The sequence below is a fragment of the Alligator sinensis genome, unplaced genomic scaffold, assembly GCF_000455745.1.
Source record: "Alligator sinensis unplaced genomic scaffold, ASM45574v1 scaffold1911_1, whole genome shotgun sequence".
NCBI classification, from domain to species: Eukaryota; Metazoa; Chordata; order Crocodylia; family Alligatoridae; genus Alligator; species Alligator sinensis.
This window is the reverse complement of record NW_005843188.1, coordinates 102261-117996: the sequence shown is the minus strand read 5'-3', so window position 1 is coordinate 117996 and position 15736 is coordinate 102261. Positions and strand designations below refer to the sequence as shown.

At 39.0% G+C, this 15736-nt stretch overlaps 1 protein-coding gene across 5 annotated transcripts in view; it reads left to right on the top strand.

Annotated features, from left to right (window-relative positions):
- Positions 1–704: 704 nt before the first annotated feature.
- The window catches only part of ST18 (ST18, C2H2C-type zinc finger), a 65412-nt gene continuing 50380 nt past the window's right edge, over positions 705–15736 (top strand). For 2 of the 5 annotated variants that reach the window (XM_025194393.1, XM_025194391.1), the window contains exons 1-6: positions 711–897; positions 5436–6230; positions 8699–8833; positions 10635–10725; positions 13635–13739; positions 15204–15409. In XM_025194393.1, the coding sequence (XP_025050178.1) occupies positions 720–897; positions 5436–6230; positions 8699–8833; positions 10635–10725; positions 13635–13739; positions 15204–15409 (1510 nt within the window). In that variant the 5' untranslated portion in view covers positions 711–719. Of the gene's footprint in view, positions 898–5435; positions 6231–8656; positions 8834–10634; positions 10726–13634; positions 13740–15203; positions 15410–15736 lie in introns of all 5 variants that reach the window. The other 3 variants (XM_025194392.1, XM_025194390.1, XM_025194394.1) reach the window with 3 other exon arrangements.

The following is a 15736-nucleotide window of genomic DNA, read 5'->3' as shown; positions in this document are numbered from 1 at the left end:
GGGAATTTGGCATATCACATATGGCAGAATTGCTTCTCCCATAAACAAATCAAAGACAATCATCACTCAGACTAAATGCTGCCAAACTTATAATGACCAAAAAAAATCAAACATTGAGGTTTTTAATTCTTCCCAAAGATCACACCAAAGACAGAATTTGTCTTTTAAATTGTGAGTCTTTGCACTGAAACATGTATTGATCTTAAATTGGATTTTCATCCACCTGGCAAAAAAGCAAGTAAACCAGAACCCCATAAGCAGTAATGCCAGAGAAGCAAGGAAGTACCCTTACCCATACATGTAACAGTATGTTGCAGTGCAAGCAGTGCAATGAGCTGTTCCTCATGATTATCAAGCCAATATAAATCTTTTGCCATTACTTCCTGGGAATGTGTAGTTTACTTCAGAATACATGCTAGCTCTGGATTAAGGCTGTTTCCAGTCATGGTAAAAGTTTGGTGGGAGTGTTTTTGTTTTGTTTTATTTTTCTCTCTACTTTCCTTCCTTCTACAAGTCTTCGCTGGCAGTAAAATGGTGCAATGTTTTTGTCTGTGCCCAGCCCCCTTGTTCAAACAACTAAACGTAACTTTTCACTAAACACAGCTGGTTGCAATAGCATTTTACCAGTCTTGGTTTTCTCTCTCAAACTGTTTGTTTAACAATGCCTTTGTTTTCATTATTGCCACTTTTTAAATCAATGCAGTGCCTACAAATGCTCCATGGCTAAGAAGAGAAAAGCTGAAGAACAGATTTCAGGAGTTCCAGTCAACAAGCGAAAGTCCCTTTTAATGAAACCTCGTCACTACAGTCCAAGTGTAGAATGCAAAGAAGAAACTGAGGACAGAACAGAGTTGCAGGAGGATATTAATGTCCTTGAAACAAGTGCTCCTACAGGTAGTGATGAAGAAAGACTCCACTTTGTGAACTCTGTGCCCTCAAAGAAACTGAGGGGGGCTGTCAAGGAGAACATTTCCAAAAAAGCAATGTAGAATAACTTGCTCTGGGAGTAGTTTAAGGATGGTGCATTACAATCTAAATATAAATATAATAATTTGAAGGAATTTGCAAATTTCTCCTTCTATGGTCCAGTAGATACTTTGTAGGTCTCCCTATGTTGAATAAGGACAGATGTCTGCTTCTTCATGAGATTTATCAATGAATGCAGTAAAATATGAAAAAGCAACCCCCAAAAGTTTACCAAAAAATACAGTTGGACTTTACTATAATATGCACAGATTTTAGGAGGAAAATAAATTTAGCCAGTTTTGCAAACTATTGACTGTAACATTTAGCCAAGCAGCTTAGTGCATGTGATTATTAGATGTGTTCTATTTAACCCAATTAGCAAACTGAATGTTTTATATACTTGTTATTCTAACTCAGCTAAACCAACCATGTTCAACAATTTATAGAAAGTTCTACAACATAGATGTGGTCCCTTCCAGCCCTAATGTCTATGAAATCTATGAAATCTATGAAAATATGGAAGTGGAGGTATTGTGGGGGAAATGTAAGATATATCCATAATAAACATATATTTGAAATAAATGGAAAGCCTTTAAAAGGAAATTGGCAGTGACTTTTTGTTTAAGGGGTCCTGTACATATTGGCAATCACAGAGTTGAGAGAGAGAGTTCTCCAATTTTTTATGGGATCCATGCTGAATTTGTTACAAAATAAACATTTGTAAATAGGTCATGAAGGCCACTATATGCACAAAATGAGCAGATCCTATGAATGCAGAAATCCTGTAGTATGAAAAACAAGGAAACAATAATTTGGCTCAACTCCTAGAATTGCTTGTCATGGAAATTTAAATTGATAATATCCTCAAATTCCCAAATAGAAATGTACTTTCTGAAAAAATTCCTCCAATATGGGTGATTCAGATATGGCATTATACTAGTATCATCTCAATGAGAATGACCCTCTTTAAATCGATCATTATTTTTAGTATATATACATGTTACAAACCTCATACAGCATAGCACATATATCCAGAATTAAATTCAACTTTACCTTCAAGATAGGAAACCAGTAATATTGTACTTGGAACAAAGAGTGAAATCCTGGCCTCTCTCAAAGCCAATCAGATGTTGGCCACTGACATGCATGGTGCCAAGATTACCTCCTTATCATCCTCTGACAGTTTTCTAACAGGGTGTTTCTTTGGGTTATGCAGCTGCAGTTCTGTGAGTACATCTGACATATTCCAGGGGAGGGTGGAACAGGGTGTTTCCTTCTAAAATCAGCCCTTAAATTAGCAAGTAGCTGTGCAACAGTTGTCCTATTTAAGTACAGTGCTAAGCCAAATTCACCACTGAAATAAGAATGGTTTTCAACAGCAGAGAAATGTTTCTCTCCTGTCATATCATAAATTTAAGCAAAAACTGTCTTGTGAAATATTTAACACATTTTTTTGCAGATGCCTGAATTTTACAGATGCCTAACCTTTTCTGGACTTATCCATGCTACTACTTGCAGCTTGGATAAGTGTTTCACAGATTCACTAGTGTAAATCTAGAATAAATCCACTGAGTACTGATGCACCTCCTCCACCCTCTATTAACTGGAGATTTCCTTTTGACCTGACTTCATTAGGAGAGAAAGGTACCACTGGAGTTACTGTCTATCTACGGCCTGATCCAGACATGTAGGCATGTGCAGTTTGTGGCACCAGCCTAAGGCCGCCTGCTCCCCCATCTCAAAACACACTGAACCACAGCCAGCCGGGGAGTGGCTGGCTGGGGTATGGGGGCTCTGCAGCATGCAGAGACAGGAGAGCAGGCAGCCCCCATTTCTACATCTCCATGTTCTTCTCCCCAGCTGGCTGAGGCACAGGGTGGAGGTGGCCCACTGGCTAGCCCCATGCTAAGCCACCCTGGTCCCCAGCCAGGCCCCACTGCAGCACATGGAGCAGCAAGACAATGTGTCCCACTATAAACCACACTAGCAGGGGCATGCACTGTGGCACAAAGTAGTGGCACAAATCTGTGTCACTACTGTTTGTGCTGCTGCAAATGTATGCCCCTGCTCATGTGGATGTGGCCCACTTGTCACATTGAGAGTAGCAACCCTTGATGGCACTGTGCATTTTCTGTTAACATTTCTTTCATGCATTTCAAATGGAAAACACAGCTGATCTGTAAATAGTACCCTTATCAGTCACAATCAGCTTTATTGCAGTGCTACCAACATCCATGATTTTATCATCAGCTTACAAAATTTGGTATTTTTCCTAAACCCCGAGCTCATGGAGAGACACAATTATGAGCTAATCTGTTTCAGGTATTTTTAAAATAAGTTTCTAGCTTTCGTAATGGCAGAGAAAATCCCTCTTGTATGAGCTATAAAGACTGAACCAGAAACATGAGCTATAAAGACTGTAAGGGGGAAAAGTGCGTGCGGGGAAGGGGGAGGGCGGAGGGATCTACAATGAAAATTATACAAGTTTTAAACCAATCTTACAATCTTTTTTTATTTTTGAATGTGTGACATTAATACTGTAGGTAATACTGTTTTTTACTCCATTAAATTAAGAATGGCATGTTAGTATCAGTAAGTATATTTGCTTTTTAAAAAAATAGTGGAGCTTTTGTTTTCTGGTGATTGGACAGAAGAGAAGAGAAAAGAAGAGGAGAGAGAAACAACTCAGATGCACAGACACTTACTGGTAGTTGTCAAAAGTTCATTACAGAACCTTAAGGAACTGGCATCATCATTCCTAGCTGCCATGTTTTGAAAACACAGCAGAATTTTTTCTCTCAAGTTCTTTAATATATATAGGGATAGATGAGCTGCTGAAAAGTTGCACAAAGGTTTGCAAACAATCTTTAAAAAAAAACTGTTATATGCCCATAGTGCACAAGGCTACCTCTCCTCATATGAGACCAATTTTCTGAAGAAGAATAAAAATTAATAAATATTTTCTTTTAACATATAACAAACAGTTGAACCAAACAATTATGTAAACTGGAAATGACCCAAAATGCTAACAGTTTGGCAGCAGTAAAGTGAAATGCATTGTGGTGCCCATGTGCATTTTTGTCCCCCTTTCCCCCTCCACAATAATCTGCACTTAATAGGAATATTTTAAACTATGTAGCTAAGCAACAGAGGTAATTGTTGCTTTCTAGAGCTTTTGTTAGGCACTCTAACACAGCCCAAATATGCATAATTAGGTATAATGTCTATAAATCATTATTGTACACATGTGGGTAGTTAAGTGGATTGAGAGAATAGTTCAATGAATTGGACATATTCACTGAAAATGCTTTTTATTTGTTTTCTGTAGTTCATAATACTTTAAAATTATCATAACCCTTTACACTTTCTCTTAATAGCTTGCTGTGTTATTGAGAGAAACTTCATTTGCATTTTAGACTATGCTTAATTTATGATTTAAACTCGGAGTTGTTCTGATTCAGGAGTGGACAGACTCATCTTATCAAATAGTATATGCTTGTTTATGCATCCCCCTTTCTAGGAAGTAAAATGTTAAATTTTTCAGTTTATGTTGAATAGATCCCAACAAAAGAATGTACCCTATAATCAGCATTATTGAAGGGGCTAGTGTTGTGACTAAATTCTTCCCTTCATCCAAAAATGCTTTTAGTTACTATGGCAATATTTACTTGATCCTGGCAAACCAGTGTTGATTTTAGAGAGATAATTACCAGAAAGGAAGATGATGGAGATGTATTTTTGAGTGTCCTTGTCAGAGAAAATGTTTATAAAAAAAATTAAATGAGATACAAAAGGCATATTGTCTTCCAGCACTGACACCCTTTCCTGCATGCTGCTTCTAATACCTGTGGGCTGCTGCTTTTCTTATGAAGAAAGATATTTAGTAAGAGATGATGTACTTCACTAGTATCTTTAGCAGTCCTTTTACAAGTCTTTTTATAACAATCATTTGTTTTTCTCCGGCATGACCTAATGTATCGTTTAGTGTGGCAATTGCAATGGTGACCAGGAGCTTGCCCTTTGTAAACTACAAAGTCTTTTCAGTCAAGGTCTTTCATGGAATCTGAAGTGACATAAAGAGTAATTAGGAATCCATTTTAAAGATTTTTTTTTCTTTTGTGCACATTAGACATGGAAAAGAGTGGAAACAAATTAAAGGAATTTAAAAAGAAAATCACCAACAGGGAAAAATGGCAAAACATTGGTTTTTCATACAGCTTCAGAGTCACAGCACACAGTAGATCTAATCTTGGAAAAGATTTTCTTGGTTCTATTAGCTGTAATTTCAGGCACTGCCTTGGTAAAAGTGGGTGTTATTTATTAAGGATTTCAGAGTATCCTTGAGTAAACAAACAAATTGCTAAATATGTCTTTTCCTACTGAGCAAATACAGTTCAATTGGTACTAAAGTTTCTCTATAGAAAGCATCTATTCTTATTACCTTTTCTCTTGCTTTTTCCTCCATATAGAAGAAAGTACTACAAAATCAACTGATGAAACCCCTCATTTCGGTGGAGAAGAAAATTCCAGTCAAAAGAAAGACAACTATACAAGTTACCAAGACATCATGGCCAAATCTTTATTGAGCATGGGGAAATTAGCAAAAGATGCACCAGTTCCAACTGTGACTGAAAACCTTGATGACAGTGGTATCCATTCCTTAAAAACAGAAAATGATGATGTGGATGAATGCTACATGATTAATTCTACGGAAGGAAAGGAACAAATTGTTGTTTCTGACCCAAAATACGGTTCAGCTGAGGAGAATGAAAGTAGCTCTGAAATTATGGACAATGAGTGGGACAGTTCCTCAAACTTCTCAGAAGAAACTAACATAAAGCCCCATGTAACGCAAAAATATATTGTAGAGTGTAATCAACAAGACATTCTGGACGTCCCAGGAATTAAGAAAGAAGAAGCAGAATTTGGCCCCTCTGAGACAGCTTGTGACTCTGAAGCAGGGCAAAGGGAGTCACAGGAATCTCATGTAGATCCTTTCGACAAGAGAATTCGACATCCATTCCCTGAAAGTGAAGAAGACGATAACGAGTGCCTCTCAGAAACAACGGACGTGTCAGTTGACTTGGACAAAACAAAAGGGAATTTGAGTTTGCTGGAACAAGCAATAGCTCTGCAGGCAGAGCAAGGCCATGTATTCCACAGCACTTACAAAGAACTGGATAGATTTCTATTGGAGCATCTAGCAGGGGAAAGGAGACAAACCAAAGTTATTGACATTGCTGGGAGACACATATTTAACAAACGTAAGGAAGTCGTTTTTGGCTCTGTATATTAAGTACTTCTTATGTAGCTGGTAAACTTTTAAACTAGGTTTTGTAACTATAGAAAAGGTCTGGAATTTAGCTAGCAATGACTTATTTACCTTCATGCTCCTGCCTGCCTTCCATATAACCAAGTTAAACACTAGGTGACACTTGATGACTAGACACATCTCTGTGTAAAATGACGAGTGACATGAAAATTATTTATTGAAAGTTTTTGCACAACATCAAAAGATGGCAAGTTATGATCCCTTTGTCACTGTAGCAAGCGATGACAAAATTCATCTTTCCCCTGAATTTTCTTTTTTGCCTCCAGAGTAATACAGTGGTCACCCTAAAGGCGCTGCAAATTTAGTCTCTGATAAACTATATGATTATTTTGGCATGTGCAGAATGTCTTTAGAGCGCCCTCTGAAATTCTCTCTTGGAGACAGTATGGATGCTGGAAGAAAATGTTATTTTTGCCTAAAGTCATTTAGAATCTAGCAAGTTGTGTCTGTGTCCCTCCCCCTAATCCTCCCACCACTGGATCTCTGTTGTATAATCTGCTTAACCAAAATATGCACAAACTTGCTTCTGCTTATGAAAGTCTCTTATAGCATTTTCATTAAAATATTATAGTATTGTACATGCATATTGTCAGGCACTATCCTTCCAAAGCTATACCTGCCTTCATTTGCTCAGACAATCAGTTAGTTCAAGTTCAAAACCGCTATCTTTCCTGATCTTGAATACCGTCTTTTTTCATGAGTCCATGGGACTATTCACAGAGTGGGATACTAGGCAGCGGTGACAGAATCTGGCCTTCCCTAATCCTAATATACCCCAAGTGAATGCTTGCTTTACAGTCTGGCTTACAGTAATAGCAGTTCTTTCCTGGGGAAAGAATCCTGAGCTAGACTTGCTGTGCTTCTCCAGCCTGCAGGCTGCTCCATACGTTTTCTGACAGTTTTTTGTTACACTACCATGCTTGGAATTCTTTCACGCTCAAAATCAACAGCCCCCATTACACCTCAGACTGAACATGTCAAGAATCCGACCAGTCGTCAGCTTTTAATTTTCTATTTTGGCTTCCTTGCCAGTTAAGAAAACTTGTTACTGGTCCCAATCACAGTTTTTTTCCATTCAGTTTTTTACACAACATGCCCTTGTGTATCAGATCTGTGGATTTGAAAAAAAAGAGAGAAAGAGGTCTATGTTTTAGGGCCATTCTTCATTCTTTATTTGCTTCTCTTGTAAACAGTTTCCTACAGTGAGCTCTTACTTTCCATTTGTTGTGACTCTAATAGGCTCTGTGGTCTCCTGTTGCTGTTCATTCTGTTTTCTTTCCTCCATATTTTTCTTACATAAAGGCTTGCCAGAAAATTTAACCCCTCTGCTGTCTCCGATGTTCCCATCCTTAAGCATGTTCTACTTTGTAGCTACAAGAGGGCTTTTCTCTGTGCCTGCCTACAGCTGTTCCCCCCTGCCTCCCACAACCACCACACACATGCACACTCTCTCTCTCTCTCTCTCTCTCATTCACTCAACTCCCAGTGTGGTTGGCAGCCAACAGCAAATTGATCTGAAACCAGCCACAGCAGTTTGTTTCTACATTCTGTGCATATCTCACAAGCAAATTTTTGGATCAGATCCTTTTCTTTCTCATCCAGGCTTTTAGATTCTTTGAAATCCAGTACGTTTACTTATCAGTGCTTCCTGCGGACTTTTATAACCTGGAATGTCAAAGGAAGTTGGACATATACTACAGATCCCAGCCTTTGCCTCAAATGTAGAGCGACAGTTGCGGGGCTGAGACAGTGGCCTGTGAAAGGGTATCAGTTGTTCCATGTTTTCACTCTCATTGTGGACTGATCTGCAGAGCGGTGCTGCCATGTGTACCAGAGGGAGCTGCTTGCCTAGCCTCTCAGATGTGAAGTGGCATGTATTCAGTTTCCTAACAAAGGACCAACAGCCTAGAGATCTGCGATATTTAAGGAGCAGCTCCTGATTGTAATGCTTTTTGTTTGTTTGTTTGTTTGTTTTGTCCCTCAGCTTTTATTTGGTGATCCCAGCTTCCTGGAGCCTGACATTAACAGTGGAAAAGATTGTGGCTGTTTTGATATTTCTGTCTTTATAGATCTTTCCGTTGGTTGATGCTGCCAGATTTCTGGCTTAATGGATTGTGGCTTGTGTCCTGCTTGAGGCTGTGAATAGAATAAATGGCATTGCAATCCTAAAGTCACACAGTTTAATACACCCTGGCGTATCGGGGGTGGTGGGAGCCATTGTTTAAAAAAGTAAGCATAAAATCAAGGGATGTTTAGATTGTGCAGTTTCTCTGGTTAAAGGTTATGGGGGACAATTTTGCCTAAAGTATGGATGAGTTGTTATCACACTCCTAAGACCACTCAGCTGAGTGCAGGGAGAGAACCACAACCAAACAAATTCCTTATGTGATTTCTCTACAGATTCACCCAGGCCTGAAAAGAGAGAAACCAAATGTCCCATCCCAGGATGTGATGGCACAGGGCATGTGACTGGGCTGTACCCCCATCACCGCAGTCTCTCAGGCTGTCCGCATAAAGTTAGAGTGCCACTAGAAAGTGAGTATCACCCTTCAGTACAGAATAGCAGCTGAATCAGGCCTCAGGTGTCAAAGTCAAGTGAGTTCATACTGGACAAGCAGTGCACACATTCAGGCCTCTATTGTAGCTAGCTCTGTGCAAGTGCATGAGACTGGGAGAGGGATCAGTAAACCTCCTCTGTCCCTCCTGTGCCCTGTATGGAACCTAGTTGTGATCCAGTCCTTGCATTAATGGAGCTCAAGCCTGGTTAAGATTAACACCACTAGTGGCACTCAACTCCCCAGGACACGGGGAGGAGTAAGGTCATTGCTAAAAATTGGACAGGAGACCTGGGCTGCATGTATTACAGCTTCTTAAATCCCTTGCTGTTTCTTCTCCCTGATCTTCTACAGGGCTACGATGCTACTAATGGGAAATGAGCCTCTCTGCCCCTATTGGAAGGCTACAGTTTTGCCCCAACTAAGGTCATTGTTTTCCCAGTTCATGTAACTAGAGACCCAGGCATACACACTCGTTTGTCTGTCTTCTCTTCCCCTGGCCCAGATAAAGAGGCTTAGCTCAATCAACCCTAGGAGAGGGAATCCAGCACTTGCTTCACTGCATGCCTCTCCTGTATGCTTGTGTATTTTGCTAACCTATGTGTGGCCAGACCAGCCTGAATTCCCCATTTATTTATTTCTGTGCCAGTCTGATTGCATTAGTTTGTGCTATGTATGTCCTCTTGTGATTTGATACAACAATACATAATAAGCCAAACTAGAATTTTAAACTATCAGTTTGAATGATCGAGACAGTCTGATTGGGTTTTGTGGCAGCTTGCTAACAGCAAATTTAAAAGATACTTGCGTTTTACCAAGGTCCTGCTCCTAATGGTAGTTCTCTTCCTTTATTTGGGGGGCAGTGGGGTGGTCTGGTATTAAACTGCATTTCTGGAAACACCTGTTGAGCTGAGAAGGCTGCTGCAGTTGGAAGGCCTCTGCAACATTTACTTTTTAAAAAACAAATCTGTGTTTATTATCATCTTTCCAGTCAGCTGTCCACTGTCCTGTTGGGTACAAAATCCTTAGCTGGTTCTTGGCTGGAGGATCTAATTGACTGAACAGTCGACAGTCACTCTTTCTAAGGCAGAGTATACCCAAAAGAATATCATGAAAATGCCAACGTACAAAGCTACTTTCTGCTTTAATATAGCATTAGGTTGTTTTGTATATGTTATACAATGGATAAAATGGCATCATAATATTTTATCTGATATAGTATATGCTCAACAGCCCTGATAAAAATGATGCACCACAGATACTTTGGCCAGGGACAGGAGAAATGTGCAGACAACAGGTTCTGTTCACCATTGGTGCAGTTGTCAACATAAGGGCTTTCCCTGACGTAAATGATTACCATTTGCAAACTGCAGCTTGGGGCACAACCCATTGGTACAAAGTGTATTTAGACTTCAGTGCAGAGCAGAGAAGTGTAAGGTATGCAGTGAGTGGAGCTGAATCCTAAAGAGAGAGATTCAGAATAGCCATATGTCTTTCTATTCTAGCATGACAAGTAAAAAGACCTGGAGTGCTTGAAAGCTTTCCTACCTACTGATACAAACCATGCAGAGTTTATTCTATAATAGAACATGACAGCAGCATGAGTCCATCTCTGCCATCGTTTCTGAATCTGTAAATGTAATTTGAGTGAGAGGCCTCAAAATTAAGAGGCAACCTATTACACATCGCAACTGAGAATATTTCATGTCCCTAGGAATAACCTTTGATTTACATGTTACTGTTATGTACATTGTTAGCACTTACTCTTTCTTTGTATTTAGTTCTTGCCATGCATGAAAATGTTTTAAAGTGCCCAACCCCAGGATGCACTGGAAGAGGACACGTCAACAGCAATCGCAACACGCACAGAAGGTAGTTCAGATGAGATATAATCGATTCAAAATTAATATCTAGCAGAAATTAAATTGCCATGTACATTTAGAATGCTACATTATGAATAATATAATATACTACAAACTCATCTTGGCCACAAGGGAAGCCCACATTATTTATAATTAAATAATTGCTCTAATCAAATGTGTTATATTTTAATTTTAGTAGTGTTTCAAAAATATCTCATTTGCTAAGTATAGCAAATTATATTCATCCTGTTTTGCAGGTGAGATTTCAAACTCTAGTTATACAACAAAACACAAATGAAGCATTATCTTCAAATGAAACATTAATAGACAAATACCCATTATTGTTATTATGAGACATCCCAACAAAAATCAGCATTCCTTTGTACTGCACACATACGTAGGGCTGTACACATAAATACTGACACAATTTTCTGATAGATAATACCCTTATTGCCTTTTCTTTTCCACGAGAAAACTTCCCTTTGGGGGAAAAACCCAAACTTTTAATGGGAATATGGCTAAATTGTAGCTCCCAGACTTCCCAGGTGGAACTCTCTTGTCAATTACACATTCTGGCTAGGTACCAACATTCAAAAAGGCCAGAGTAGAATTGATCAAAGTTATGTGGTTTTCTGTAAGTGGCATAGTTTAGATCGGTAGTGAACAGAACATAGATTCACACTTTGGTATGTGTGTGTGGGGAAGGTGGGGGGCAAATCTTAGACCAGGTTCCATCATTTTAAGACCAGTTTGTATGCTGAACTTCTGTTTTGTTACAGGTATAGACTGATTTCCAATCAGTTATATTGGTAAAAGTGTAATGTCTGTACCTGGCCTCTGCCTACAGAGGTGGTGAGTCATGTTAGTCTGAAGTCAGGCAGAAGGTGAAGCAGGGTAGTACCACAGGGCATTTATACATGTGCTTCAGGAGTGGGGGGGAGGGTATCTTTAATCAGAGTGACTCCAAGAGCCGCTATATTTAAAGCACCTGAAGCATCACGTGTATCAGTGTCCCTGTGCTGAAAAGGGGCGGCAGGGGCACTTTAACTAAAGCTCATTAACTAAAGCTCATTAAAGCTGCCACCCATGTTCAGCACAGGGACCCTGATACACATGATGCTGGAGTCTACTGGAGTGCGGTAATTATCATGCTCCAGCAGACTTGATTAATCGAGTCTGCTCCGACACATTAATTACAGCGCATCAGAGCAGCCTCACTGTATGTGTATTGGCACCCATAGAGACTAACTGGCTCAGAGAGGCATGAGCTTTCATAGACAACAGCTTGCTTTGTCACATGCTATGATTTACAGCATCTGACAAAGGTAGGTTTCTGCCTAAAAATATTCATGTTTCTCTGAGCCAGTTAGTCTCTAAGGTGCCACCCTTTGCCTGCAGGGAGAGAGTAGAATATTAACAAAAGCTGACTAGGGTGTCATCAGTGTGGCCGTAGCTAGGTTGCAGGTGAGATGGAGAGGGTTAGCACTCTGTGCACGTGTCTACATGAGAAGCTACGTCACCATAGCAATGAGCTCATCACTACGGCAACATACTGTTGGCAGGCACAAACTATGATACTTCAGCTACTGCATAGTAGCAATGAGCTAGTGCCCAATAGCTCATTGCTACTGCGCTGTAAGGTCAGAAACGACCCATGCGGTACAAGGACTGTGCAGTACCAGCGGTTACTATGCAGTCACGTGCATGTGTAAATCTGACTCTATCAGAAACGTTCTTGGCCAGCTTTACTTATTGGCAAGCCAAAAAATTCCATTTGAGTCCTTCTGAACCTGAAGTTTTCTAGAAATCCTCTCCCACGAGAAAAACGGTTTTGTATTTTGTTTTAATTTGAGATAGAAAAAAAAAATTAACTTTTTTTTTCTGTGAAAATGTATTCCTGTTTTATCTCCAGCTCTGAGCTGCAATTTTGTTGTTTTTGTTGTTATATAGTTGCACATAGTGGCCCTAATTATGGATCAGATCCCATTATGTTAGTCATACATAGTACAAAGAATTAAACAAATATTTCTACCCCAGAGATATCCTTGATATTATGACAAAAAGAATAGGTAAATAAACAGCTAATAAGGGGCCAACAAAAGAAAGGCTTTGGTTCATTTTCTTGTTTGAAGCCCCATTTTCAGCACTTACATTTTACATCAACTATATCATAAGTAGTCCTGTTAATATATAATTTAGGAGCTGAGATGCATTTATGTTGGAAATCAGGACTGAGGTGAAAATATAATCTGATGAAAGGATACATCTATATTTCACAGCTATTTTCAGACTTCTTTCTAAATTTGTCCCCAGATCTATTACCCTATTTCTGTAGTAGAGTTTATATCATAATTCATGTAACATTGATAATGAAATAGACTTATTTAGTTAAAAATGAACCAGAGGCTTATTTGGTGCTAACCCTCTAATATAAACAACATAAAATGTTTACCCCACTTCAACTTCCAAATATTTTACCCGAGTAACTGGTTTTACATCTGCTCCATCACTGTATAATGGGATAAACCCCAATTTCTTACCAAACATCAGTAGTCATTTCTCATCTGTATGGTGGTCATACGATAATTGAATCCTTGTAGTGATTCAATCCATATGTCCTCTGTAAAGAATTGGTTAGAGCCAAGAAAGAGGTCCTAAGAACACATGCTGCAATCATAGCTTTCCCCACGATTTAAGTGGTGTGAAATACTCCTGTGTCCAAATGAATTTCACCCTTTAGTGTTCTTCACTTTTCCATTAATATGTTTTGTGTATTTTTTCTGTGCATTCTTAAAAGTTGCCACATTTCACCTGAGAGGGGGATGCAACTCAGTGGTGGGTGAAATTTGTGCAGTTCTTTGGGGTCTTTTAGGGATGAAACGTATGCTCATGATATTTGAACACCTTTTTTTTTATTAGTCTTTCAGGTTGTCCAATTGCTGCAGCCGAAAAGTTGGCAATGTCCCAGGACAAAAATCAACATGATTCTCCTAAAACTACACAGTGCCATGATCAGACTCACAGGTAAGAGTTTCACATGACATATACCATACAAGTATTTCTGTACTATTTATTTTGGGGGTTTTCCATTCATTACAACTTCTGACTACTGAGATAGACTAGTTCTTGAAGACTGTTAAGTGAAGATGGTTTGTAGTTAGCTTGATTATGTCGTGGGATTACCAAAGGGTACTCTGCAGGTTCTTGTGTTTGGCTGACATGTAAATACTCCTGGAGTGTTCTTAAAAGGTGAGTAGCAAAATCTAGATATTACTTTAACATACAGTAGGTTACCAGCGGCTCTGTTTTATCCTTCTGTTATTAACCAACTTCCCTATTTTGATTCGACTGGGGTCACTTTTTAATACTTGTCCCTCTAATGTCATGTTTTGGCCAGTGACAATTGTTTAAAAATCTTGTCTCTTGATCCCTTCTCATCCTAGTTTCAGCAACATATTACCTAAACTCGGATTCTACATTGTGATTCTTTGCAAAGGGTTTTCCTGGCAGTCCCAATAAAACTAACCGAATAGTGTTGCAGGACATTTAAGGGGTATATGCTTAAATGTTTTCTGCTATCATGGATTTATGATGGACGCCTTGATTCCTTTATTTCAAAGCTCTCGTTTAATCAGTTTAATTTTTTTATACAACACAACCAGGAAAAGTATAAAAGAAATCTTAAGTAAAATCGCTTATTGAAATGGTATTTTTCTGAGAGTTGTAGTGACCCTGTAGACTTGCATAATTTGCACATCATTGGCACTAGCACCATCACGGCCTATTATATTCAAGCCTATTTGGGGACACTTTAATTTGTGGATTATTGACATGATCGGCTATAATGGCTCCTTCTGAGCCATTACAGAATATTGAATCCATGTGTCTGCCAAATGCACGTGCCTTAACTCTATGTATGCAAAGTCTTTAGGAAATTACAAAAGACAAGTAGTTATTAAAGAATAGCTAAATGGAGCAACACGTTGTAAATAATTCCTTCCTTCCAAATAGCAGAAGCAATTATTGTTGGACCATATGATGTCGAATTTGTGTTACATTTGTTCAGACGGGTTGTTGCTAGTGTGATAAGAATAGCGATCCACAGAACTCCAAGTCCCTGATGACTCATGACCAAAGGACCAACCATGATCCATTTTTTAAAGGAAGGAAATGACATCCTCAGTTAGTGACCTATAAGTAGATTAGTAAATATTGCAGATAGTTGCTGCATTACTAGAGAATACTTTTTTTTTTAAGGGTTTCAACCTTAAGTCCTTCAATTGGTAATCATTTGTAGTATTACCTAATAAACCACTGCCCACCTAAAAGTTTCTTGTTATAATTGTCTTGTATATCCCTCAAAATAGGCCTTCTGTGCTTCCTGGTATCCCTGTTTTGTAGTGCTATATCCCAACAAGGTAGTGAAAAAGATATTCTTATTGTTTACCCTTTCTGTTTTTCTCATTTTCCCCCTCACTCTCTCTGCAGGGCAAGCTTAACAAAGCAGCTTGAGGTATCTCCATATAATTACAGAACTGCACAGCCAGTCACCTCTTCCAGAGCCACTCTGACAAAAGAACAAGAGAAGTTTGGGAAAGTACCATTTGATTATGCCAGCTTTGATGCACAAGTCTTTGGCAAACGCACAATAGCACCAGCAGTGCAAGGACGAAAAGCACCACAGTTCCTTGAATGTGAGCATGTAATTCCATTGATTCTTGAACAACAGACAAAAATACCATTTGTTATTATTCCATTGTTTCATTTTTTTTTAACCTTCAAGGATACAAGAAAGTACAACAGTCTGTGCTGAAAATGAGCCAACATGATTTTTAAAATCTATATATGTATTTTGGTTTGAAAAGCAGCGGTGAGAAAGGGAAGGCTTCACTTGTCACCCTCTCATTGGAACAGATTGTGATACCTTCATCTGATACCATTTCACCATGAGTAATCCCACTGAATCAATGGGTTTGTCTACTGTGCACAATGCAGTTCAATGGTGAAATATCTGAGCTCTT